The sequence below is a fragment of the Dama dama genome, chromosome 9, assembly GCF_033118175.1.
Source record: "Dama dama isolate Ldn47 chromosome 9, ASM3311817v1, whole genome shotgun sequence".
Classification (NCBI taxonomy): Eukaryota; Metazoa; Chordata; class Mammalia; order Artiodactyla; family Cervidae; genus Dama; species Dama dama.
Genome location: NC_083689.1, coordinates 108,775,132 through 108,801,612, shown reverse-complemented (window position 1 = coordinate 108,801,612; position 26,481 = coordinate 108,775,132). Strand labels below are relative to the sequence as shown.

Here is a 26,481-nt window from a genome sequence, read left to right as displayed (position 1 = left end):
AAACATAGTTTTTGTTGTCAGTGCCCCTCTTAAAAAATGAGATATGCAAGAACAAATGGATATGATAGGATGGAATTAAATAGCTATATAATGAAATGGAGCTCTGCATGGCCCTGGATTATAACTATGCTTTATTTGATACCAAATCCTTGGGCAAGAAGGTAGCCTCAATTACCACACTCTACTTGGGGAAAAGTGGGATCAGTTTTATAACAATGTTTTTACTACTCCATTTACAGAAAGGCACTACCATAAAAAGTTGGGACGGCCAGTACTTTTTGTCAAGTGATTTCTTAAAAAATTGATGGTTTTGAAAATTGATGGTTTTTCTATAGCAATACTTATAAGAGATGTGGTTATTAAAAACTTCATCAAAGATAAGCCTTTTGAGTTGTCAGCATAACTGAAAATGTTTTCTTGGCATGACATATGTATCTTTGAAATTGGTTTGATTTAGTGTGCTCTCCTTCAATAAAAATTCAGTACTACAATTAAAAAAAACTTCATCAAAAGATAAAGCTTATGACCCCAAATTTTAAAAGATTTTAAGTTCACTTTGCAATAATTACATTACCTGGTACCATAATCCACAACCACCCAATCTTTTGCAGTTCCTGTGATAGCATCATGATGTTGAAATAGTCCCAAATTTCGTCTTGCTTCTGTCAGCATCACATAATGGGATGATGAAAGAAATTTATTTATCTTGTACTGCTTAGCTTGTTTCAGGGCGAAATAGTAAAGAATTTCAGCAGCCCTAATTGCATAAAACAGTCATTAATTTTTATTTCAAAACAAACATTTTAATTTACTACAAAAGAGGTATCAATGATACATTTTCAAACTTTTTTTAAAAAAAGAAATCCATGATTTCAGTATGATCAATTTATAAGACAAATATTGAAAACAGACATTTCTATAAAACCACCATGGTATGCACCTAATACATCTAAATTCTTAAGTATCAAAGAACACCATGTCCCAGTGATATAAGGCAAAGAAGTGAGTATCTGTTGGCAGCAAGATATGCCCATTTCCATGTAACAGATGAAAGCAATAAGAACTAGGTAAGTGTTTCTGTCCTTTCATCTCTGCAGTGTAGACATATACCATGAACTCCACCAGAAGGCCATTTATCCTCACACGTACAGTGGAGGAGGCGGTGAGGAAACGTGTGGCCCTGAGTGTTAGAATAACAATAACGGAGAGGAAGGGGATGGCGGCCTGACAGCTCAGGGACAGAAGTCAGTCTAAGAGCCGAATGACAACACACGCCAGCTACAGAGAATTTAGCAACATAACCTGAAAGGTGATCAATCACACACTGGCCTTCCTCACTTATTTTAAAGAATAAAAATACTTTAGCTTAAGAATAGTTTTGAGCAAGAATATGGGGGTTTATAACTTTCACCTTTAAATTTTTTCATCCAAGGATATGGTTCAGGATAGGTTTCTGAAAAGTTCTTTAAAAAGAGACACAGCTTGATGGAGTAAAAAATATAAGGATCCTTATGACAAACGTTAGGAGGATGGAGAGAAAAATCAAGGCAGCACAAAAATGTATTACGATCTCAGGAAAAAAGAAGAGATTCAAACTGCTCTTTTGAAAAAATAATTCCTTTGAATTTTTGAATATACTAAATAATCTCTACTTTTTAAAAACAGATAAAAATTTAATATCCACTTTTTAAAATTATAAGCCTTCTTGATGGCATGAGAATCACTATATTGGAATTAAGGAAACTATATGTATGTAGGCATACATATCCAGAGCAAATGTACATATACATACAAACGTTCCAAATATTCCAAAATATTAAAAAAGTGGATTTTAAGAATTTTTTTGTACTTTTCTATTTTATGCACCTATTTTTACAAATGAGTTGAGGATTAAATATAATTTTTATTACACAAAAGACTTAGTTTCAAATAAATTAATTACATTTTGAAATTCAAATTACCATATGGTTTATTGTTTTATTTTAGAGCAGGAGAATTTTCAAAATACATTACCAGTAGGAATATATTCAAGTAGTACCTTAAATAAGTTCAATAAAATAAGACTGAACCAATACTCATAACTTTTTGCCACCAAAAAATACTTGATACTTAAAAATTATGCAGTGGCCCAAAAGAATTTCTACGTTATTTAGTACTTGCTCTGTTCTTATCATAGATAGTTTAGAATAACATAACAGATAACTAACATTCTATTGGTTAAGGATGCAGAAATCTTTATAATATATAAAACTTTTTTGTTATAAATATAATAATATACATTCATCTGGCACATTAATGACTATCCCCTCAAAGATTCAAAGGTTAGGGTTTTTTTTTTAATAAGTTACTGTTATTTTTTGGACACAGTATCACAGAAACAGTAAAAATAATAAACACACACACCACTACACCAAAGTACAATGCTTAAAGAAATTAATGATTTTTAGAAAAATACTGTCCAATATATACTTAATAAATAGTACATAGAAGAAGGTAGGTTTCATATAACTTATTATTTTTAATGCCAATATTCATCATGAAAATTAATCATCATGATTTCATATTTTGAACTGAATGGACAATAAATTCATCATAAAAGTTAACCTCCTGAGCTACACATATAGAAAAAGCCACAGGATTCTCTTGGGATGGTTTCTGAGCATCTAAAAACAATGAGACTCAGTTGTTTATAGCAGTACTCTCCACTATGATAGCCACTAGCCACATGTGGCTATGTACATTAAAATGAAATAAAACTGAGAATTCAGTTCCTCAGTCACGCTGGTCACAGTTCCCGTCGTCCAGCTGCCCGTGGCTAGTGGCCCCAGTGCTGCATGGACAGTGCAGAGATACTGAGCATTTCTCGCTACAGAGAGCTCTACTGGAGAGTGACTGAGAAGAACTGGGTAATGCAGGTTTACACAGTGCTTTTATGTTTTTCTTATTGGCTTTTTCTGTCTTCCCCATATCAGTTTATTTTTTCAACCAATCATTCTGCCTCCATCAGGTCCCATCTCTTAAATTTTCTTCTTTAAGCAGAAAACCATATCTGTAGAAACGTGTTTTAAAACAAAAGTGGCGATGAAGTCCCCAGTCCTCCCAAATATGAATACGGCTGTTTCAGAGGACAGACTTTGAGACCTGCCCCCGGCAGCTGAGAGCCTGTCTGCTCCTTCTGACCCCTGCTCCCGCTTCCATAACCCGGCTGACCAGGCTCCCGGCCTGCAGGCACAGTGAGGCTGCCGAAATGCTACTACAGTGTGCAGATAGTACAGGGAGTCAGTTAGAAAAATATAAAATATTGAGTACAACTCCCAGAAAACCTAATTACACAAAATGTTTTTCCTTCAAGAGCAATACCCTTGTAAAAATCTGATTATTTCTGAAGATATAGATCTGATTGCATTAAAATTTCACAATTACATCAAATACATCCTTACACATACAACATAAATGCTGTATATTATGCAAAACTCTATAGACAAGTTATGATAACATAAAAGAAGTGAAAAAATAAACGAAGCTCTCTAAAGGTAAATGTACCTTAAATGGGATTCCAATATCCTATCCATTCGTTTGTAAAAGGGTCTGGATGTAAAATAGCCACTCCAGTAATGATCATCTCGGTCAGCATAAGTGAAAAAATCCCCACTTAGAACAGGGAATGTTGATTGGCTCTTCCTACTATTGGCTGAAGCTTCTTTTTCCAGTGCATCAAAATAATCTGATAAAGTCCCAAACTGTACCTAGTGGGGAAAAAAAAAAGTTTACATTTCACTTATTCACACATTCATCTGTACCTTAAAATTACTTTTAGTGCTGAAAGGAAAAGTTCCTGATAAATATTTAAGGCATGCTTCCAAATTAGAATAAATATATAGCTCAGATTTACTTAAATGCAGGGGGAAAAGCACTCGGTGACTGTCTTTTACTTGCAGCAAGTCCCAAAAAACTAACAGAAAACTTGCACATGTAAGCAGTTAGAAGAGTTCATCAGAGCTACAAATGTGTGGATCTGAAAACTCCTTATATATTTCTAGACTCTCCAAGTGGGCAAGGATCGGGCTACGGCCTAATCCAGAGATGAATGGCAAGAAGGGGAAACAGCAAAAATAAAAGGCGTATATTTTAAGTACATGTTCCAGCAGTCCGGAAGAGCAGCTTTGTTAGCTATTAAGTATTTCCACATATCATATGCACATATTCTCCTCTGGCCTCCACTCTCCCCAGTCTGTATTCTTAAAAAGGAGAAAAGAGAGACTTTAAGAACAGCAGGTCATTTTAAAAAAAAAAAAAAAAAAGGACTTTCTCTACCAGTAGGTAACAGTGAACAACAGAAGTAAAACAGAAAAGCCGATGAGAATTGCAAGGTTGACTGCTCAAATGAAAAGGTTTTTCTGACTAATGACTCAAATTACCAGTACATAAATCCATTTTTACGATCTCAAACTAGTCTATAAATCAAAGGAAAAAAGAAATATTATACAAGACCTCATAAACATAAATTGGAAGGTAGTGTTGCTAGAAGTAAATATACAATTAAACAGGGAATGTGTTCTTTTTAAAAAGATGCTATTTTTTTTGTTTCTGGTCTTATATACACACACATATGTATGTGGCCAATGAGTTAATTTGAGTTTTTCCATAAGATGTAATGAAACCCAAATGACCTTTCTGGCCAACCCAAGACATATATACACACATACACACACAGATATTGAGAGTCATTTTGATTCAATGTGGCGGAAAAATAATTCCAGTAATCAAAAGGAGTTAGTCTCTGCACGCCTCCGTGGCACAGCTAACAGGGCTCTAAGTAAGATGCTTACAAACACGACTGGCAAATAAAGGTCTAAGTTTTGGCTGTTACTCCACCACTGCAGAGGCAAAATATCAACTGGAAACACAACAATGATATTAGTAAGGCAAGTGTAAGTTTTCATAATCTGTGATATAACAAATTTTGTAACAGCAAAATGGATGATTATTCCAAGTCCTTATGCTTACATTAAAGACAAGCAGCTTTTTAAAGTTAACTTTTTACATTCATTTTTACTTGGAGGATGACCGTCTTACGTCTTGTGCTGGTTTCTGCTGCAGAGTAAGGTGAACCAGCTGTAGGCACACACACGCCCCCCTCCCGGTCCCCGCGTCCCACGCCCAGCTCATCACCGAGCGCGGCTGCCCATCAGCTGTCCGCCCTGCCCGCGGTGATGTATACCTGCCAATGCTCCTCTCAAGCTGCCCCACCCTCTCCTCCCCCACTGTGTCCACAAGTCCATTCTCCATGTCTTTCTATTCCTGCCCTGCAAATATGTTCATCAGTACCATTAAGAAAAGCAGTTTTAAATTACATTATCTACTCTAATCTTGTCTTCACCAAATACAACTTTTCTTGGGCAAGTTAATCTATTTGTGCCTGTCTCCTCAAATATAACTACGTGCTTACCAGAAAATGCTCAGAGAATTCAATAATTGTTAAAATAAAGCACTTTACTAGAGGATATTAAGCCAAGTAGATAAAGAGAAGGATAAATACTCTATGACCTCACTTACATGTGAAATATAACAAAAATAAACAGCTCAGAAAAAGAGAGTAGAGGTGGCGGCAGGGAAGGAAACTGGCCAAAGGTGGCTGAAAGCTACAAACTTCCAGTTACAAGAGAAGGAAGTACCAGGACTGTAACATACACAACATGATGTCCACAGTTAACACTGCTGAGTGACATGCATGAAAACTGTGAAGAGAGTAGATCCTAACAGTTCTCATCACAAGGGAAAAATTTTTTCTTCTTTTTTTATTTTATCTATACAAGATGATGGCTGCCAACTGAATTTATTGTGGTAACCATCCCACAATATAGGTAAGTCAAAAATTATGCTATTAATATACACCTTAGACATAAACAGTGATATATATCAATCATATTTCAATCACATTAGACACAAATTAAAAAGTAAAGCCCTTTAGAGAGTTAATAGCAAATCAATCTCTCAACATACTTTAGTTAATATTTAAGTATCACTCCCCAATCTTATCACTAGGAAGCAGAATACACTTAATAGGAAGCAGAGTACGTGTGAACACACAAGAAATGAGAAAATGAGAGTCACAAATGCAAGGACACGGCATTAGCTTCAGACCCGACAGGTACAGATGAGGCCAGGGCAGTGTAATGACGACAGTGGCAAAATGTTCATCGAGCCAGGTATTTCTGAGGCTCCCTCTCCTCATCCACACAGGGCTTCCCTGGTGGCTCAGCTGGCGAGAACCCGCCTGCGCTGCGCGAGACCTGGGTTCAGTCCCCGGGTTGGGAAGACCCCCTGGAGGAGGGAAAGGTTCCCCACTCCAGTATCCTGGCCTGGAGAATTCTGTGGATTGTACAGTCCATGGGGTCACAAAGAGTCAGACACAACAGCGCCTTTCACTTTCACTTCGTCATCTATATAATAAGGGATTACTATTAGATAACAAAAATCACTTTCAGTTTCAAATTTTAGAGATCTGTGACGTGCTAGAAAGTTAATATCAAAAACAAGTACACCCTTTTTAAAATATTTCCGTTAATTTTTGGTACTACCCAGAATGAAAATATTTTCTTCTTGGCAACATCCCAGAGCAAAGTTGATGTAAGTGACCTGATGAGCTTTCTCACAAACTTAAAGGACTGAAATATAATCCTCTATGAATGCTAAAGTAGTTTCAAAAAAAAATTATTTAAAGTAAATTTTTCTATAGTCTCTTGGTAGCTCAAATAAAGTATTTGGGATACCAAAAAAATAACCAAACAAAAATATTTAAATGTTTTACACTAAAAGGCAACAAATAATCTTAAACATCACCTTAACCTTACATAATATTAAACTCCTCCAGCAGGACAACGTAAAAGGGACGGTTACACAGACTGGTGAACAAGCCGTGACCGACGGCAAGCCGGCCGGCTGAGCCCGCCCAAGGCCAGTTTCTCAGTCAGCTAAATCTAATGGCTTATTTTTGTTTGTCCTTTCAGTAGAAGAAAATAAGGTTACACTTCCAGCTTGATTAAGCAACTTTAAACATCTCACAGAGAACAGATACAACTAGACAAACAAGTTTTAATACAGAGAAAAAAATGTCTGAAGCTATCTGAGGGCCCTCAAAGCAGCCAGGATCTGAAGGACAAAAATTCTTGAAATAAAGGAAATCAATAACCTCAGATATGCTGATGACACCACCCTTACAGCAGAAAGTGAAGAGCACTAAAGAGCCTCTTGACGAAGGTGAAAGAGAGTGAAAAAGCTGCCTTAAAACTCAACATTCAAAAAATGAAGGTCATGGCATCCAGTCCCATCTTCAAGGCAAACAGAAGAGGAAAAAATGGAAACAGTAAAAGACTTTATTTTCATGGGCTCCAAAGTCATGGCAGACAGTGACTGCAGCCATGAAATTAAGAGACGCTTGCTCCTTGGAAGAAAAACTATTACAAACCTAGACAGCATATCAAAAAGCAGAGATAACACTCTGCTGACCAAGGTCCATATACTCAGAAGTAGGGTTTTTCCAACAGTCAATGTATGGATGTGAGAGTTGGACCATAAAGAAGGCAGAGTGCTGAAGAATAACCAATGCAATATTGAGAAGAACAAAACTAGAAGACTCACTATCAGACAGTAAGATCTATCATAAAGCTGAAAGTATGCAACTTATCAAATAGACAAAAGCGAATAGAAAATCTAGACACAGACCCACACATAAATTCATCTCCACTCATGATTAATAATAAAGATGACACTGCATAAAAATGGGAAAACTATGGTCTTTTCAATAAATGGTGCTTGATATTCACATGGGCAAAAAGTATCTTGATCCCTCCCCTCAGACAATATACAACAATCTATTCCAAACATTATTAAAAAGCAGAGACTTTACTTTGCCAACAAAGGTCCATCTAGTCAAGGCTATGGTTTTTCCAGTGGTCATGTATGGATGTGAGAGCTGGACTATAAAGCAAGCTGAGTGCCGAAGCATTGATGCTTTTGAACTGTGGTGTTGGAGAAGACTCTTGAGAGTCCCTTGGACTGCAAGGAGATCCAACCAGTCCATCCTAAAGGAAGTCAGTCCTGAATATTCATTGGAAGGATTGATGCTGAAGCTGAAATTCCAGTACTTTGGCCACCTGATGTGAAGAGTTCACTCATTGGAAAAGACCCTGATGCTGGGAGGGACTGAAGGTGGGAGGAGAAGGGGACGACAGAGGATGGGATGTCTGGATGGCATCACTGACTCAATGGACAGGAGTTTGAATGAGCTCTGGGAGGTGGTGATGGACAGGGAGGCCCGGCGTGCTGCAGTCTATGGGGTCGCAAAGAGTCCGACGCGACTGAGCAACTGAACTGAACTAACTGATTCCAGACATACTATAGACCTAAATGCTGAAGGCACAACAACAGCACTTCCAGAGTACAGCTTCCTAAGAAAGAGATTCTCATGACCATGGGTAAACAAAAGCTTCTTAAGCAAACATAACAAGCACGAACCGTAAGATTCAATTAAAATTAAGAATTTCTGTTCATCAAAAGATAGCACTAAGAGAGAGAAAACACAGGCTACACAGTGGGAGATAACATTTGCATAACTTTTATCTGAAAGAAGACTCAATCCAAAATACAGAAGAGAAATATAAATGGTTAGGAAAAAGACAGACGACCCAATTTAATAAAATAATCATCAAAAGACTTAGCACTGCTCAAAAGAGGATACCCAAATGGCAATAAACTTATGAAAAGAGACTCAACCTCATTAACTACTGGAAATACAAAATAAAACCATCACATCCATCATAAAAGGAAAAAAAAAGTTCTGATAAAACAGAGTCTGAGTAAGGAAGCACAGCAATTGACACTGTCACAGGGTGCAATATCCAGTGGATCTACTTTGGAATTTTATTTGACAATATCTACTGAAGTTGAACCTGTGCATACCCAATAACCCCAAACCTCCATCCATTTTATACCCTATAAACTCATACACACACACTGCACAAACGGCCAACGCAGTGTCACCTGTAATAAACCAAAGCGGAAAGCAACCCCAGTGTCCATCAGCAACAGAATGGATAAACGGTGGTGTGTTCACCAATATTACATGACACATGTTACATGTAACACGTAACAGTAGATGAATTTCAAAAACATCATGTGCAGCAAAAAAAAAAAAAAAAGTGAGACACAAAATAACACATATTTAAGATTCCCTTCTCATAAAATTCAAAAACAGGCAACACAAATCACGAAGACACAACCGAGAAGAGTGGGACGGGGTGGGAGGGAGGAGGGGGCTCAGCAAGAAGGGGACAGACACACACCCACGGCTGACCCATGCTGATAGATGGCAGAGACCAACATAAAACTGTAAAGCAACTATCCTCCAATTAGAAAATAAATGAATTTAAATTAAAAAATAGAAAAGAAAGTGATGGTTACTCTTGTAGGAATTGGTAACGACTTGGAAGTCTAGAGACGGCCTACATATTGGATAGTGGTTACATGGTGGTTTTGTTTTTTCTTTCAAATGAAGTATATTTGGTTTACAATGTTATGCCAATCTCTGCTATACAACACACTGACTCAGTTATACATATATATATATATATATATATATATATATATATCTCCTTTTCAATATTACATGGGTGTTTTAAAACTTGAAAATATTCTCTGTATACTTAATGGTCTGTGCACGCCTATGTACATGATACATTAACTTTTCAAATTACTTTAAAGATTATTCTAGTGGGCAAAGGAGGAAACAGGTGAAATACTAAAGATAAGATTAAATTCTTCAGAGTCATGCAGTGGATCCTTCTGCAGACCTCAAAACTATTCCCCAAGAAGGTGTATTTAGAGATATATACACACACTCCTCTAATCAACTGTCCCTATATGCACTTTGTCTTGGAGGAAAGTACAGAGATGATTTAAATACAGATTCAATACTTAAAGTTTATATCATGGTTGAAATTCAGTTTTAAGTATCTTGAATCACCGTGATATTTTATTTAAGCTTATTCATCTATTCAGTATTATGTAATTTTCCTTAATAAGCTTGAATTTATTTTCCACACTTAATACCACTTCCTCTCTATTGTATTTTCACCGTATTTTTACTGTCTAAAAGTTCTGTCTGTGAACAGAATACACTTGTTGGATAATTAGCTTTTTCTTATGGGGTCCAATACATGACTCTTCCTCAAGTCCTCACTCAGGCAACCCGTCTGTTAAAACACTTATGAGGTGAGTAAAATTGGAATGTGTCTGGATATATGATATTACCATTAATCTTTTAGATGTGATAATGGTATTATGATCGTTATTTTTCCACAATGTCCTTATCATTCAGATACATAATGAAATGGTTATGGACAAACACACACGCCTCTGAGATTTGCTCCAAAATTCCAGGAGTGAGATGACAGCAGCACACGGCGGAAGCAAGGCTGACCCTGACCTGACGCATGACCTTGACCTGACGCATGACCTTGAACTGACGTATGACCTTGAATGCTGTAGCTGAGTCATGGGTATTGGGAAGCAATGGGGGGTTGGGGGAGGAATTTATGCTATTCTCAAAATTTTAGGGTGCATTTTAAATTTTCCAGAGGGGGAGAAAAAGAGCAAGAATGACAGACGAATGATTAATTTTAGAAGACTTCTCATCTAAGAAAAATGCGAGTGTAGTCTCTGGATACAAGACATTTGTTTGCAAAATTCTTGACATGCGCGTCTGCATCTGCCAGTCACACTACTAAACCACAGGAAGCAACCGAGAGAAACAGCAAACTTTCAGCGCCAGGAGGAAAACAGGACGTCACTGGGGAGTGAGCATCACAACTTGGTAGGTACGAGTTTTCAACCACATAAAGTAATGCCTCTTTAATCCTCAATGAGTGGTAAGAAAGGGATAAGCTTAGAAATGGAACTGTAATGTAAGAGGTTCCCCTTCAGGAATTACACTTTTACAGAAGAACTACATATTCTAAGAAATAGCAGGATGCGGGACAAAGAAACGAAGGCTGTTGTGTTAATGACGAAGGTTCGCCTTCAAACACAGCATCATGATAAAGTACGTCCTCGTTACCTTAACATTATACTGAGAATGAGAATTCATATGATCAAAAAGCAGCTGGTAATTCTTGAGCTGATGGTCCCATTCGGTGCGCTCAGTGTAGCGGAAATCGTCTCCCAGCGGGGCCAGGACAACGGCGGTACGGAAAAGCTTTGACTTCTTTCGGTACTGGTCCAGAAGCATCTCCGCCCTGCAACAGGAAGAGGAGTGCTACTAACAACAGTGGGGCCACTCATCACAAAGCGTGCTATAGAAAAATAAAGTACCATATGCTCTGCCTGTGTCCTAGCTTAGCATGATTTACGAGGCAGATTTTTTTAAACCACTATACTCATTTTTATTACCCCTTTAAAATATTCATAAATTCTTTTCAGAGGGAAAAACCCCATAGATTTTCAATGGAATAGCCTTAGAGAAATAAAGTCACATGACAGCTTTGGCATACAAGGACTGACGGCATCAGTGCCCTCCTAAAGGTCAGCCACAGAGACTGACTTCCAGATAGCCTGCGTCATAAAATAATTTACTCCAAGAAGATAGAATTTCTCATCTACATGAACTCTGAAGCTTGCTTTGACTTAATATCCCTTTCTCTAACTTAATCTAAAATTGCCTAATTAAAAAAATAAATAAAATTGCCTAATTAAACAGTGTTATTTTGAATGAAACCAATTATAGAACCATATTTCCTTTTCTAAAGGAAGAAAACCAACTCAGTCAACATCTTCCATCAATAATCTGAGTATCTGTTACAGTGTCCTTCATACTGATCAACAGATACAGCTAAGGAATTGCATGAGCTATTTTGGTTACTATCCTCTGGGCCCTAACCCATGACTCAAAAGGACAGCTAAACACAATGTGCTCATAAGCTTCTATATTTCATTTACTTATACTCTGTAGAAAACCTTCTGGGAGACGCTGAATTGGGGCCCGTTTGAGAAAGTCTGGGAACACAAAGTAAGAGGAAGAGCTTCTGAAAGTGAAATTAAACAAGCAGATGAACCCTGAGGAGTTCTCCATATTTCTAGTGCCAGAGCTTAAAAAAACAGTGATAGATGACAAATATGCTTTTTTACTCAGTATTCCAATTTTCATTTCAAGGATTATCCAGAAGTAGATTCTAATTCATGATATAAAAATTTATGAAGAAATCTCAAAGAACATCAATGATGGAAAGAGGCATTTTACACAAACTATGAAAAAACATTAAACTAAATTTAGAATCTCATATGCTCTTTTTATATTGATGGTCTCTGAAATTGTTCTTCAAATATTAAATTAGCAAAAGTTTAATAAGTTGGTGAGTACAATACAACCATAATATTCTTACATAACATATAATACTTAAGTTTCCTGAGATAACCATTCAATATAGAACTTAATTTTTACTAGTAATTTACTAATAGTCCATATTTTCCAAAAAACAATTTTTAATTATTACTTATAATTAAAAGGCACACATACAATGAGATTAATCCCACAGGAAGATGTATAAGACCTAAAGAAATAAGAGGAAAAATATGTACATAAATCACAGATATAAGATAAAGTATAAATGAGCATCGAGCTAGATCCTCCAGGCAAGCAGCACAAAAACGCATCCCCAGGCTTACAACTAGACACAGCACGCTTTGCGCGTCTGTGTGTGAGACACAGAGGAGGAAGGCAAGCACAGACTCCAGCGAAGCGCCTTTCTACAGAGCAGCCATCCCAACTGGCACGCTCTTGCTCAGAAAGCATCAGCGCGGGGAAGGCAGGGGACCGCGGTGCCAACCCGCTGGGGGTGGACACTCGCTGCACAGGACGACCTGGTGACAGACGCGCTGACCAGCATCACAGGCAAAGACATGCCGCTGCAACTCGCTCTGCGCTCACTCTGCCAGGTGAGAGAGGGCAACTTGACTGGGACAAACGCCAAATCACCTGACATGCAAATCATCACCATACGTAAAATACACAGAGAGTGAGTCACCAGTTGCTCAGCCGTGTCCAGCTCTTTCTGACCCCATGCACTAGAGCCCCCAGGCTCCTCTGTCCATGGAATTCTCCAGGCAAGAACACTGGAGTAGTTAGCCATGCCCCCCTCCAGGGGACCTTCCCGACCCGGGACTGAGCTCCAGTCTCCTGCACTGCAGGCAGATTCACCACCATCTGAGCCACCAGGGAAGCCCAAATTACGTGGTACTAGAGCTAAGACCAAACTGGATAGAGAATGGAGCTTCTCTACCCTCAAAGTAGAGAAACCTGATAAGCTAAACATACTGAATGCATCACCTGCACATTATGGTTAAAAATCATTTTCTTTAAGGCATTAAAAAACCCAGCGCCATTACGCTGGAACGCCCATGTTTGATCTCTGAGCATCACAAGGAGGGTGACATCTGCACGGGAAACAACCAGCAGAGCTAAGACTTCAAGACTTACAAGCTAAACAAACAAACAAACAATCTATGTAAGCATTATACAGATTCACTCATCTCTGTGTCCCTGGTGCCTGGACGCCCTTTCAGAATCACTGGGACTCACTGAACACGGTGTGTTTTGAGTGGGGTGGGGAGGGGTGTTGGCGTCTTTGAAGGGCCCCACGACCATCAAGGGATTGCGCAGAGCGGCTCTCGGGCACTCTCAGCAGCGCCCGAAACAGGACACGCGGGGCCTCGCACCGTCTACGGGTGTGCGGGGATTCCCCGAGCGAGCCTGCAAGAAGCCTCCTGGTGCCCCGACCACTGGAGTAAGAGGAGGCGTGCAAACCCCACTTAGCGGCAAACAGCCGTTCTCCCGAGAAGGCAGGCAGGGATCCCCCACCCTGACAACCCACCAGCACCCCTCTGCTACATAATGTGCTGGATTATCCTCTTACGCCTTTAAGAAGATTGCCGTGCTAAGATACTTTTACGTCTGCCACAGTGAGAGGTTCACACTGGAATATTTCCTTTATGGCCACAAGGACTCACTCAGTGCAAGGAGACCCAAATCATATCTTCATCCTCACACACACTTTTTTAAAAATAGATTTTACTGAGCACAGAGCAACAATCTTACTTTATTTAAAAGCCTATATTATTTTTCTAGCAGAGTTGAGTGGCTTATATAATAACACAGTGTTTTATTTTAGTGTATTACATACCATTAATTTTACCGTGAAGAAATTAAACTTTTAAAAGCACCAGAATTAGAAGTATAGGTAGCTCGGTTTAATGAGGTGCTTCCATCTTTAGGACAGTTTTCTTCTAAGAAAAAACAAGTAATTCGTTTCCTGATTTTTAATTAACAATTTTTAAGAATAAATATTCCTAATTAAAGTTTCCAGTAAGTCAAAAACGTCAGAAAAATGCAGAGACATGTATTCATCAGAGCTGGGCAGCATTCACTATTACTGAAATTGTTATTAAGGGAACAGATAATTACACTCTTTATGTGATCCATTTCAATAAATGTGTTTTTGCAATTGGGTTGCTTTTCTTACCAATTTATACCATAGAGACCATAAGTTTTATTATCAACAAAAGTATATGAAATCAATCAAACACAGTAGGAAGCTTTTCTAATAAAAGCAAAGAAGATCATAATAACAGTGTATAATAGGTTACCCACCGTACACTGATCTACTATTGTTCACTTTCCATTAAGTTATAACACAGAAGACAAACAGGCAAGGCTCTGGCATTTTTCAGCTGCTTTAAATCTCATTTGAATGAATGCCTTGAGTAAGGATAATATTGGCTACCAGAGCCCATTTATGCAACTCTTCAGCAACAAGCCACTAATGCTTACTTGTTCAAGATGCTGACTTATAAAATGCATATTTTCATACCTGTTCTGGAGATTTCCAGGATATATTGTTTCTGGGGGGACTCCCCAGGGACAACCATATCTGCCTCCAGGAAGCCGTTTGAAATCAAACTGGCAGCATATTTTAGGATCAGGTCCACAAGTGTGGGGGATGTCGTAACTGTAGAAGGGCATCATATGGCAAAAAATATCTGTGACTGATCCCAGATCTACAACAAAGAGCAACAGACCTGTGTAAATTTACAGATGTCATCCCCAAACTTTCAAAACACCAGTGCTTTACACATACACAGGGCAAGCTCCATCCTAAAGCAACAACCCCTCTACTGGTGCACACACCCCAACAGCATCAATGCCCACCGGCCAGAAGGATGAGAGGCCAGAAGGTAGCTCAGTCTCTACCTGCATCTTCTGTCTAAACTTAACTGAAACAGTAATGCCCCATCCTAAAGCAGCATCTGCTGACCTGGAAGGATATAAATGAGCAGAAGTTACAACCAGCTCATCCAAAGTTACAGCCACCCCTGGCTGCCAGCGCCTGCCACATCCGCGTCTACCTCGGGGAACAGGGACTCTGAGAGGGACCATTAACTGCAGAGCCCGGGTGTGAAGAAGGCAAGGCGGCAGTAAAACAGGGAACTGGGAGAATAAGAGACAGAGAGGGAAGGGCTTGTGAAAATACTGGGGAAATACTCTCTCGCAGTAATGAGAAATAAGTGCACTCAGGAGAGTCTGTAGAGGGCCCCTTACCAATGAAGGGCCAGTTTGACTGTTCTCCTTGGAGGCAGAGGAAAAGTAAAAATAATTTTCAAAAGCAAAGAAAAGAATCAAAGCAAACAAAAAAGATACAGAAAACGAGTACTGGTTCCCAACACAGAATTGTTTTTAACTGAAACCTCAATGCCAGTATGTGTTGACATCACTGCCCTCGAGAGGTCAGAAGCCTCCCACAATAAGATTGGAGGGCTTTAATAAGAGTTGAAAGTGGCTATTTTTTTTTTTAAATTCTGACCTGTAAATACCTCTTCCTCTCTACATACAGCTCTCCAGTTCTCAGCAATGTATTGCTTTTATAAGACAGACAACAAGAAAAAACCAACAAGCACCATATACATTTTAAAAATTTGAAAACAACTGCTTCATTAACAACCAGAACAAACAAAGAAGCTCACCTTAATTCCAAAACATCATTTTCAAGCAACATGTCCAAATACATTGGGTAGGTCCACCATGCTATTTAGCAGCTCATTTACACATTTCAGTTTATCTGCTGCATTTGGTGGTGTTAGTCTTTTATCAAATTAGACTATAATTTTACAGGCAAGGATGTTTTCTATATTTCTTCTTAGCATAGTATTAAGTACATAAAAGTATTAATTTTATGCCAACTGATATTTATAAGCAATTTGAATGTAAACAATAGTTTAAGTAGGGCTTCCTCAAATAAATAATCCTTTTTCTAAAAAAATTAATATGCTACTAAGCATCTGGTAAAATTATATAGGATGCAATCCCCCACAAGCTCCTGTTTTCCAGGATAATAAGTCAGGCAGTTAATGTGTTTCCTTTTGAAACAATAACAGTGCACACAAGAAAGATACTGTCTAAATTTACAAACGATGCTACTGAAGCACTGAGTGAGGGTCGGGACCACACAGAGAAGCAAGTATGACGTCATGCAGTAACAGCTGAACAGTTCTCATAATGAAACCCTTTTTTCAGATGAAATTTTACTGACAACTTGATACAGTTGGCAGCAGATGCTATAGGTTAGGGGGCCTAGGCTTTGGAAGAGCCCAGAACTGGGTTTAAATCTAGGCTTTGTACCTATTACCTGTATGATTTTTGGCAAATGGCCTCCACTTTTTCACCATTTAAAAGGTCCTATAATAATAGAATCCAACTTAACGATGATTACAAAGGTTCAATGACAGAGTGAACATAAAGCATGTAACACAATGCGTGTCATAAGGACTCAGTAAATAAAAATATGTAAGCAGACAAGGTGTTCTGAATTGCCTGGGGTTGGGAAAGGCAGAGGCCCCTCAGGAGGTCTGAATCCTGTCACCCCTCCTCCAGGACAGAGCTGGAGAAGCACATCCGTGGGTCCCCTGGGGAAATCAAGTGACGCAGGACAGAGGACAGCTGTTCCAAGAGGGCAAGATGCAGGTTTTCAAAGGCAGTTCTAGCCAGACACACAGACAGGAGGGGCAGAGGGGAGGAACTCTGGCAGAACGCATGACTGGACATCGGTTCTAAAGGGGACTCCCCAGCGACTCAGTGGTAAAGGATCAGCCTGCCACGCAGGGGACGCAGCAGAGCCGTGGGTTCGAGCCCCAGGTCAGGAAGATCCCCTGGGGAAGGAAATGGCAATGCACCCCAGGACTCTTGCCTGGAAAATTCTTATGGACAGAGGAGTCCGAAAGGCTACAGCCCACGGGGTCGCAAAAACGTCCGACATGACTTAGCGACTAAATAAACATCAGTTCTAATGCAATCAACTTTGTGGTAAAATGGGTACATTTTAAAATAGAATCAAATGAAACAGTCTACCATGTTCTATAGATAAATATTTTTACCAATGCTTAAAAGATTCCTGACACAATTACATTGAAAAAATAATTATGTATATCTTTAGGCAATCTGATTCTCAAGACTGACAAGTTGAATAAAACCTGTAACAGGAAGAGGTCATAACCCCTGTGAAATAATATCTAGGTCAAGTAAGATCTTCCATTTTCATCTAACCCTACATACCCCAATTTTGTCTCCAAAAAAACTCCAGTGTTTTATGCAATGCAAAATGTTTTTTAACTGCATAATGAACTCTCTGAATAAGCATGTGAGAAAATCCAGCGCGTTTTAGAAGATAAGCCATCGTTGGTGAATGTCCAAATGGATCGATGGCCCAACCAGACCGAGGTTTCACTCCTGTCAATAAAGAAAATAAGTGTCATTTTTTTAAATTGATAAATGAGAAAGAAGTCACAACACATTCAGACCCACCCGAGCTCCCTGGTCTCCTGGATTCCAAGATACACACAGCGCGGCCCAGACCACCCCATGAGACTCCCTGCAAGACCGCCTGAGCGGAGGGCTCTGCCCAGGCGGTCCTCCCAGGCAGGGACCCACGCTGGAAGGGAGCCGGCCGGAGCCAACGCGGGCGCTCCGTCATCTGACAGAGGTTAGAAAGCTGCTGCAGTCAGCGGAGCCAGAGAAACACACAGGCCCAAGGCAGCGCACTCCAGGGGCCGACAGTCCTGGCTTCTGTGGGGCTGGAGAATCCTGCAGCCTGCTCTCACAGCACACACAAAACCAACCTGAGCCACGGCAACTTGTCCTCTCCAATGCCAACGCTAAGTGGTTTTAGGCTATCTTTCATACTGTACAACAGTGCCAATCATCACATAACACAGTGGCAGAACTGGCCAAAATAACTGTGCTGTTACGTCATTATAAATCTTAAGACTTTCTTAAGACACACCAATTCTGGTAAAGGACTAAAAATATACCTCAATCTCACAGAGGATAACCTATTAAAAATCAACATAATAAATGCACAGGTTAGAATTAATGAAATAAGATTATTCACTGGGGAGTATGCAAATATTTTATTTATTCAGGATTCTCAAAGAAGGCTTCTATATGCTACCTATACACAGATATAAGTAATCTAACTGTGCATTTTTTTCACTCAAACACCTACTTAGCACTTTCCATGGACCGAAGGCTTGGAAAGGCCCTAGGATTACACACATGAGTTAATCTTGATCCTGACTATAGCTTTATAGCTGTAGAGATGACCACACAAGGCGTTCACACAGAGCAACAGAAGAGAAAGCAGAGAGGAAGCTGCAGACACTGCAGGTGTAGCCAGCAGAGGCGACCGAGAAGGAAAAGCCGCGCTGTCAGAGAACCAAGCGTACGTCGAAACTCAAAGAAGCTGCCACATGAAGTTTGCCCATTTCACACATGTGATTTACCTCCAAAAATTATACAGAAATCTTGAACCTATTTAGTAATTTTGGGGTTTTTGTGGTGGCATAGGTTTAGCAATTCTGAAACTTTCATGAATTCCAAGACTGAGCAAATTAATTAGGTTAAAGTAGCCAGGTTTTATATTTTGAGAGAAGGAACTACAAAATAGTTCCTGTAAATCTGAGAGTAGAATGGACCCTGTAATACCGAGTTGAAACAGGAGATAGTAATACTAACTTATGAATAAATATACAAATAAACACACAAACATATATGTATATTTAAACAAACTATACATATATGTGCGTGTTTGTACACACACATCTCCTAGCTCACAGCACTAGGAAGGCCTAGATGCAGTAATACTTCAGTATCAATTAGCAGAACTTTGCTCCTAGATTTTGACCTCTAAATGCTATGCTCTATAAAAAATAACCTCAAAGAAACAGCTTATTTCAGAGCTGGGACTGGGAAAGTACAAGATAACCGTAGAACAGATTCTTTGGGGCATAAAGTAAAGAAATAGCCAAAGAGTCATGGAAACACATTACATAAAAATAAATCAGGAGATAGCTTGAAGGGGCTTCCATTGGCCAAATGTGGGACAACTGGGGCAGCAAGATAAAGAATAGTAGTACTGGACTAGAACCCACTGAATAAAATAAAACCCACAAGCTCACAAATAAGAAATAAAAAAGAAAGCTCTTCCTTTTAGTAAAATGCTAACAAATAATTAGGTCTTCCCTGGCTCAGCAGTAAAGAATCGCCTGCTAATGCAAGAGATGTGGGTTTGATCCCTGGGTCAGGAAGATCCCTTGGAGAAGAAAATGGCAACCCACTCCAGTACTCCTGCCTGGGAAATCCCATGGACAGAGGAGCCTGGTGGACTACAGTCCCTGGGGTCACAAAAGGGTCAGACGTAGCGACTAAATAACAAAAAAACTAATAGTTACAGAAGGAATGGTGGAGTTAGAAAGTCATCAACAGACCCTAAAACTAAGATACTGATGTTTGATGAGGACTTCTACCTATTCTCAATGTGTCCCCCACAAACGGGGGTGCAAAGCACAGGGAAGAAGCCTAAAGCGTGACTGGTCACAGACAGCAGCACCGATGCGGGAACAGAGAGATGGCTCGCTTTCCGATAGGATGCACTGAGCCCACAGAAAACGACCGCCGTGATATTCTAGGAAAGTCAGTAGACTTGGTTATACTACGTAGACGGATCAGACAGACAAATGATCTGAAGCTAACGATAAGGGGAAAATCTCAAACTGAGAGATGTTTTACAACAGACGTCTGACCTCCTCAAAAATATCAAGGTTAAGAAATCCAGAGAAAGGCTGACGGAGTGTTCCAGGTTAAGGAGACAAAAAGACGTGACAACTAGAGGTAATACACGATCCTGGTCTGGGAGAGGAATAAACAGCAGCTTTTATTGAAGAATATTACTAAGACAATTGACAAGATTTGAATATACTGTGAACTAGATTGTGGTATCATTATTAACACTCCTGATTTGAAAACTATCTTCTGCTTATCTTAGAAACCATCTCTGTTTCTTAGGAAATAACACTATGAAATATTGAGAGATGAAGGGACAAGATGTCTCCCACTTACTGTCAAATGGTTCAAAAAAAACACGCATGTGAATCTAACTAGCCATCCCTTGGTATCCAAGAGAGATTGGTTCCAGGACTCCTAAAGAAACCAAAATCCTTGGATGTCAAGTTCCTTATATAAAATGGTATATTTGCATATAACCTACACACATCCTATTGCATATAGGCATACCTCAGAGATATTGAGGATTTACTTCCAGACCACTGCAATAAAGAGAGTATCGCAATAAAATGTTACCCAGTACATATAAAAGTTATGTTTACATAGTCTCTTAAGTGTACAAGAGCATTATGTCTAAAAAACTGTACATACTTCAGTTAAAAGAAACTATATGCAGGGAATAGAGAACCCCTGCACTGCTGGTGGGAATGTAAGTTGGTACAGTCACTGTAGTAAACAGTACAGAAAATTCTGGAAAAATTAAAAAGAGAACTACCATATGACCCAGCAATTCCACACCTGGGAGTTAATCTAAAGAAAACAAAAACACTAATTTGAAAAGATGCATGGACCCCCACATTCACAGCAGCATTATTTACAACAGCCAAGATGCCAAAGCAAACTAAGTGTCCGTAAGTGGATCAGTGGGTACATATACATACCCACACATGTACACATACACACGTACATATAGGTATGTATACAGACAAATATACAATAGAATCCTATTCAGGCATATAAAAGAACAAAATCATGTCATTTTTGACAACATTTATCAGGCTTGAGGCCATTTCCCCTCTGAAATAGAGAAAGACAAAAAATGTATGATTTCACTTACATGTGGAAGCTAAAAAACAAATGAACAACAAAACAGAAATAGAGTCATAGATACACAGAATAAACAGGTGGTTTCCAGAAGGGAGGAGACTGCCAAGAAGAAAGAAATAGGTGAGGAGATTAAGAGGCACAAACTTCCAGCTGCAAAGTTAGTCATGTGATCCCATATCTGAAACGTATGGAAATACAGAGTCACAACGTTGTATATGAGGAACATAACGCTGCAGATAAATTATACTTCAGAAGCGGCACACTCAAAGAAAAAGAGATCAGATCTGGGCTTACCAAAGGTGGGAGTGGGAGAAGAAGGGACTGAATGAAGGTAGTCAAAAGGCGCAAGCCTCCAGGTACAAGATATGTAAGCACCAGGAATGTAACGCTGCGGGCCACTTCAGTCCGATCCTTCGAAACCCGAGGGACTGCTGTGCGCCAGGCTCCTCTGTCCCCCCACTCCCCCAGACTGTGCTCACACCCATGTCCATCGAGTTGGTGACGCTATCTAACCATCTCACCCTCTGCCGCCCCTTCTCCTTCTGCCTTCAGGCTTCCCCAGAATCAGGGCTCTTCCAGTGAGTCGGCTTCCCTTGCGGCTCAGTGGTGAAGAACTCGCCAGCCAGGGCAGGAGATGCGGGCTCAGTCCCTGGGTCGGGAAGATGCCCTGGAGGAGGAAATGGCAGCCCACTCCAGTATTCTTGCCTGGGAAATCCCATGGACGGAGGAGCCTGGCAGGCTACAGAACGTAAGGCTCCAAGAGCAGGAAGTGACTTGGCGGCTAAACAAGAAAGAGGATCAGCGCTTTGACCAACCTCGCCACAGGTGTGCAGGGGTGTAAGTGCAACACAATCAACGCAGTGAACACTGCCGTGTGTCGCACATGGAAGCTGTGGAGAGAGGTGAATCTCAAGGGTGCTCCTGACAAGAAAAACTTTTCTTCTGTTTAATTTTCTATCTATATCAGATGACACATTCGCTAAACTTATTGAGATAATCTTTTCATGATGTATGTAAGTCAAATCATATGCTGTATACCTTAAACGTAAATAATTCAGTACCTCAATCATATCTCAATAAAACTTGAAGAAAAACAGAACAAAGTAAAACTTTATTGCTAAAATTGCTAACCATCCTCTGAGCCTTCTCCAAGTCTTGCTCCTTTTGCAATAGTAAAAGATCACTGATCACAGCTCACCCTAACAAGTGTAATAACAATGAAAAAGTCTGAAACATTGCTAGAATTACCAAAATGTGACACAGAGACACGAAGTGAACAAATGCTGTTGGAATAATGACACCAACAAACTTGCTCAACAGGGCTGTGACAAATCCTCAATCCATAAAAACCTAGTATCTGTGAAGCACAGTAAAGTAAGGTATGCTTGTGATTTAAATCATATCCAGATTACACATAATATTTAAAACAATATAAGTGCTATGCAAATAGTTATAAATACAATGTAAATACTATTAGGATGGTGCAAAAGTAATTGCTGTTTTGCATTGTTGAACTTTGCCCATTTGATACTGGCATACATTCTTAAATGTGGTTATGTTTGTTATACATTATTTTAATGCGCATTTCTCACTTTAAATTTTTGCTAATAACTTATTACTTGCTGTTTGTTTTATATGTATTTTGTTTGTTTGTTTTATATGTATTTTAAATGATGCGAGACTAAAAGCAAATCTGAACTCTTGTTCAAGTTCAAAATGGGTCATAAAGCCGCAGAGACAGCTCACAAGCTCAACAATGCATCTGACGCAGGGACTGCTCATCCACGTGCAGTGCGGTGGTTCAACCATTTCTGCAGAGGACACAGCAGCTGGACGTGGGAAGCTGACCATGACCGGCTGGGAGCAGGTGTCAGAGCTGACCCTCTTACAGTCACCCAAGAAGGGGCCAGAGAACTCAGCGCCAACCATGCTATGGTCCTCTGGCATTGAAGCAAACTGGGAAGGTGAAAAAGCTCAGTAAGTGGGTGACTCATGAGCTGACCACAAATCAAAAAAAAAATAATCTTTATTTTGAAGTGTCATCTTCTCTCATTCTACACAACAAACCATTTCTTGATCAGACTGTGATGGACAAAAAAAAGTATGACAACCGGTGAAGACCAGCTCAGCGGTTGGACTGAGAAGTTCCAGAGCACTTCCCAAAACCAAAGTTGCATCGAAAACAGGGTCACGGTCACTGTTTGTGCAACTGCTGATGGTCTGACACACTACGGCCCCCTGAATCCCGGCAAAACCGCTACTTCTGAGAAGCATGCTCAGCAAATCCATGAGAGACACCAGGAACCCCAATGCCTGCAGCCAGCATTGGCCGACAGAAAGCACTCAGTTCTTCTCCACAACAAGGCCTGATCACACGTCACACAATTCACGCGTCAAAAGCTGAACAAATTGGACTATGAAGTTTTGCCTCATCTGCCGTATTCACCTGACCTGTCGCCAACTGACTACCACTTCATCAAGCACCACGACAACTCTCAGCAGGGAAAACACCTCCATAACCAGCAGGATACAGAAAGTGCTTTCCAAGAGCTCGTCAAATCTCAAAGCACACATTTTTATGTTACAGGAATAAACAAACTTATCATTGGCAAAAATGTGTTGATTGTAATGGTTTCTATTTTGATTAAAATAAAAATGTGTTTGAGCCTAGTTATAATGATTTAAAATTCAGGGTTTGAAACCACAATTACTCTTGCAGCAACCTAATATTTAAGCAACTGCCAGGCGTGGCAAATTCAAGTTTTGCTGTTTGGAACTTAACAGAAAATTTTTTTTCCATTATTTTACATTCATGGTTGGTTGAATCATCAGATGCAGTATCAGGAAGCATTTAACAAGAGGCTTCTTGTGTGCTGTTCTGGATCTGTAAGGAACCCTCTGGCCCTTATTAATTCCTGATTATTCAGGAATCCAGGCATTTCTCATTACAGTGATAAGTACCCTCTTCCTTTTTATGACCCATACGGTAAAAAGTGATTGTTTGCAACTCTCTCTTTGATAGGGATAGCATTATGTTTTGTAAATGTGGAATTTTAATATTTATCTTTGCTGAGAATAACTACCTTGTAAGACAGTATATATGCCCACACCATGTTGATTAAAACACCTTTGCTCCACCAGAGCTTGGATCCCCGTGTCTTTCTTTCTTTCTTTCTTTCCCTCTCTCTCTCTTTCAGGCTAATTCCTTAGAGCGCGGAGGCCCGCTGAGCTTACTTTCTTACCCGGGGGTCTAAGACCCTCTCGAGAAGGCGCCCTGTGCCTTCACCCACTCGAGAGGGCACCCAGTGCCTACGTGCAGCAGTGTAAGCTCTAAGAACAGGACTCTATTGGCTTTCTGCGTAAACCAGGGGATATCAGCCTCTTTCTCTCTCTCACTTTCTCATCGTCGACTCCGGACCACCAGGTTCCGGTCCATTAAAGGACCAACGGTGCAGAACCAGTGAATGTGGAGAGTCAACTATTCAGTATAAATAGGAGTCCTTCCCAAATACTAGCATGCAACTCTTTACAAATTTGAAATTAAATCAAATTAAGCTATAAAATGTGGAGAAGGCAATGGCAACCCACTCCAGTACTCTTGCCTGGAAAATCCCATGGATGGAGGAGCCTGGTAGGCTGCAGTCCATGGGGTCGCAAAGAGTCAGACACGACTGAGCGACTTCGCTTTGACTTTTCACTTTCCTGCACTGGAGAAGGAAATGGCAGCCCACTCCAGTGTTCTTGCCTGGAGAATCCCAGTGACGGGGGAGCCCAGTGGGCTGCCGTCTATGGGGTTGCACAGAGTCGAACACGACTGAAGTGACTTAGCAGCAGCAGCAGCAGCAAGCTATAAAATGATTCAGGTTGATATATGGCAAAAACCACCACAATACCGTAAAGTAATTATCCTTCAATTAAAATATTTTTTTTTTTAAAAAAAAAAACGGAGTATATATTGTCCAGGGCTTCCCTGGTGGCTCAGAGGGTAAAGCATCTGCCTACAAAGGGGGAGACCTGGGTTCAATCCCTGGGTTGGGAAGATCCCCTGGAGAAGGAAATGGCAACCCACTCCAGGATTCTTGCCTGGAGAATCCCAAAGACAGAGGAGCCTGGTGCAGGCTACAGTCCACGGGGTCACAAAGAATCGGACACAACCGAGCGACTTCACTTCTTCACATATTGTCCAGAATAACAAGGGCAGAATAAGCTTACAAACAAGAGTAAAAACCAACATGAAAAGTTACAGTGATGTCTGAGATTTTATCATCACCAGTGATCTTTTCCAATCAAAATCACCTGATACACAGGATAGAGCAACTTAACCTAGCTGCAACAGATTAAAGAACTCCTGAGATGTCATGACAGAGAAAAGAGAGAATTTTTAAAAACTGATATGAAAGGAGATGAAAGCTACAGAGAGACTTAGAGGGAAACCCAGTATCCTGCCAGGATTCTTCTTGGTATAAGTAAATATTTTTAAAAGGGGATAAGTGACAAATTTTAGGGAAAATGCAGTATAAGAAAAATCCAAAATTTAAAAAGAGGGCACATGTGTCAATAAAACCAGGAAAGATTTTGTGTTTTCATGTAAGAATAAGATTGTTAAAATACATAAAAGTAAAAGCAAGAAAAGTTGCAGGAAATAATCATTAAAAAGAGTAAAACATACCACTTAAGTATTGGCAAATCTAATAGACTTAAAATCAAAACATGAGCAATATGAATAACATAATTAATAAAATTGGATCATTTCAAATATATCTAATATTAGAACTTAAGAGAAGTCAGAGAACAGTTTCAAAACGCATATTTTAGGCAGAAGATAACCTTAAAAACTCAAATTTAAAGTTTCTAATGATCAGTTTTATATAATAAAACTTATAAAAACAGAAATTAACAACCAAAGACTAAATTATTTTAAAAAGTATCCCAAAACCAAATGTAAAAACAGTGTCCAAAACAAGCTGCTCCAAACTGTTTAGAAAACAAAAAACTGAGAAGATGACAAGATCCATTCACAGCTACAATAAGGAAATTAATATCCTCAAGTATGTTCACTGAACTCCACTCTTAGGCACACATCCAAAAAAATGAAAGCTTTTGTCCTCATAAAAACTTACACAAACGTGCATAGCAGCATTACCCAGAGTAGCTAAAAAGGAGAACAATCTAAATGCCCATTAGCTGAAGGTGAAAAAACAGTGGATAAACAA

At 39.6% G+C, this 26,481-nt stretch overlaps 1 protein-coding gene across 1 annotated transcript in view; it reads right to left on the bottom strand.

Annotated features, from left to right (window-relative positions):
- Nucleotides 1-26,481, bottom strand: part of MAN2A1 (mannosidase alpha class 2A member 1) — a 202,770-nt gene that overhangs the window by 94,246 nt on the left and 82,043 nt on the right. The window contains exons 6-10 of the mRNA XM_061152130.1: nt 17,657-17,830; nt 14,922-15,108; nt 11,117-11,294; nt 3,544-3,746; nt 575-757 (exon numbers count right to left, since the gene is read on the bottom strand). Of these exons, the coding sequence (XP_061008113.1) occupies nt 575-757; nt 3,544-3,746; nt 11,117-11,294; nt 14,922-15,108; nt 17,657-17,830 (925 nt within the window). The remainder of the gene's footprint in view (nt 1-574; nt 758-3,543; nt 3,747-11,116; nt 11,295-14,921; nt 15,109-17,656; nt 17,831-26,481) is intronic.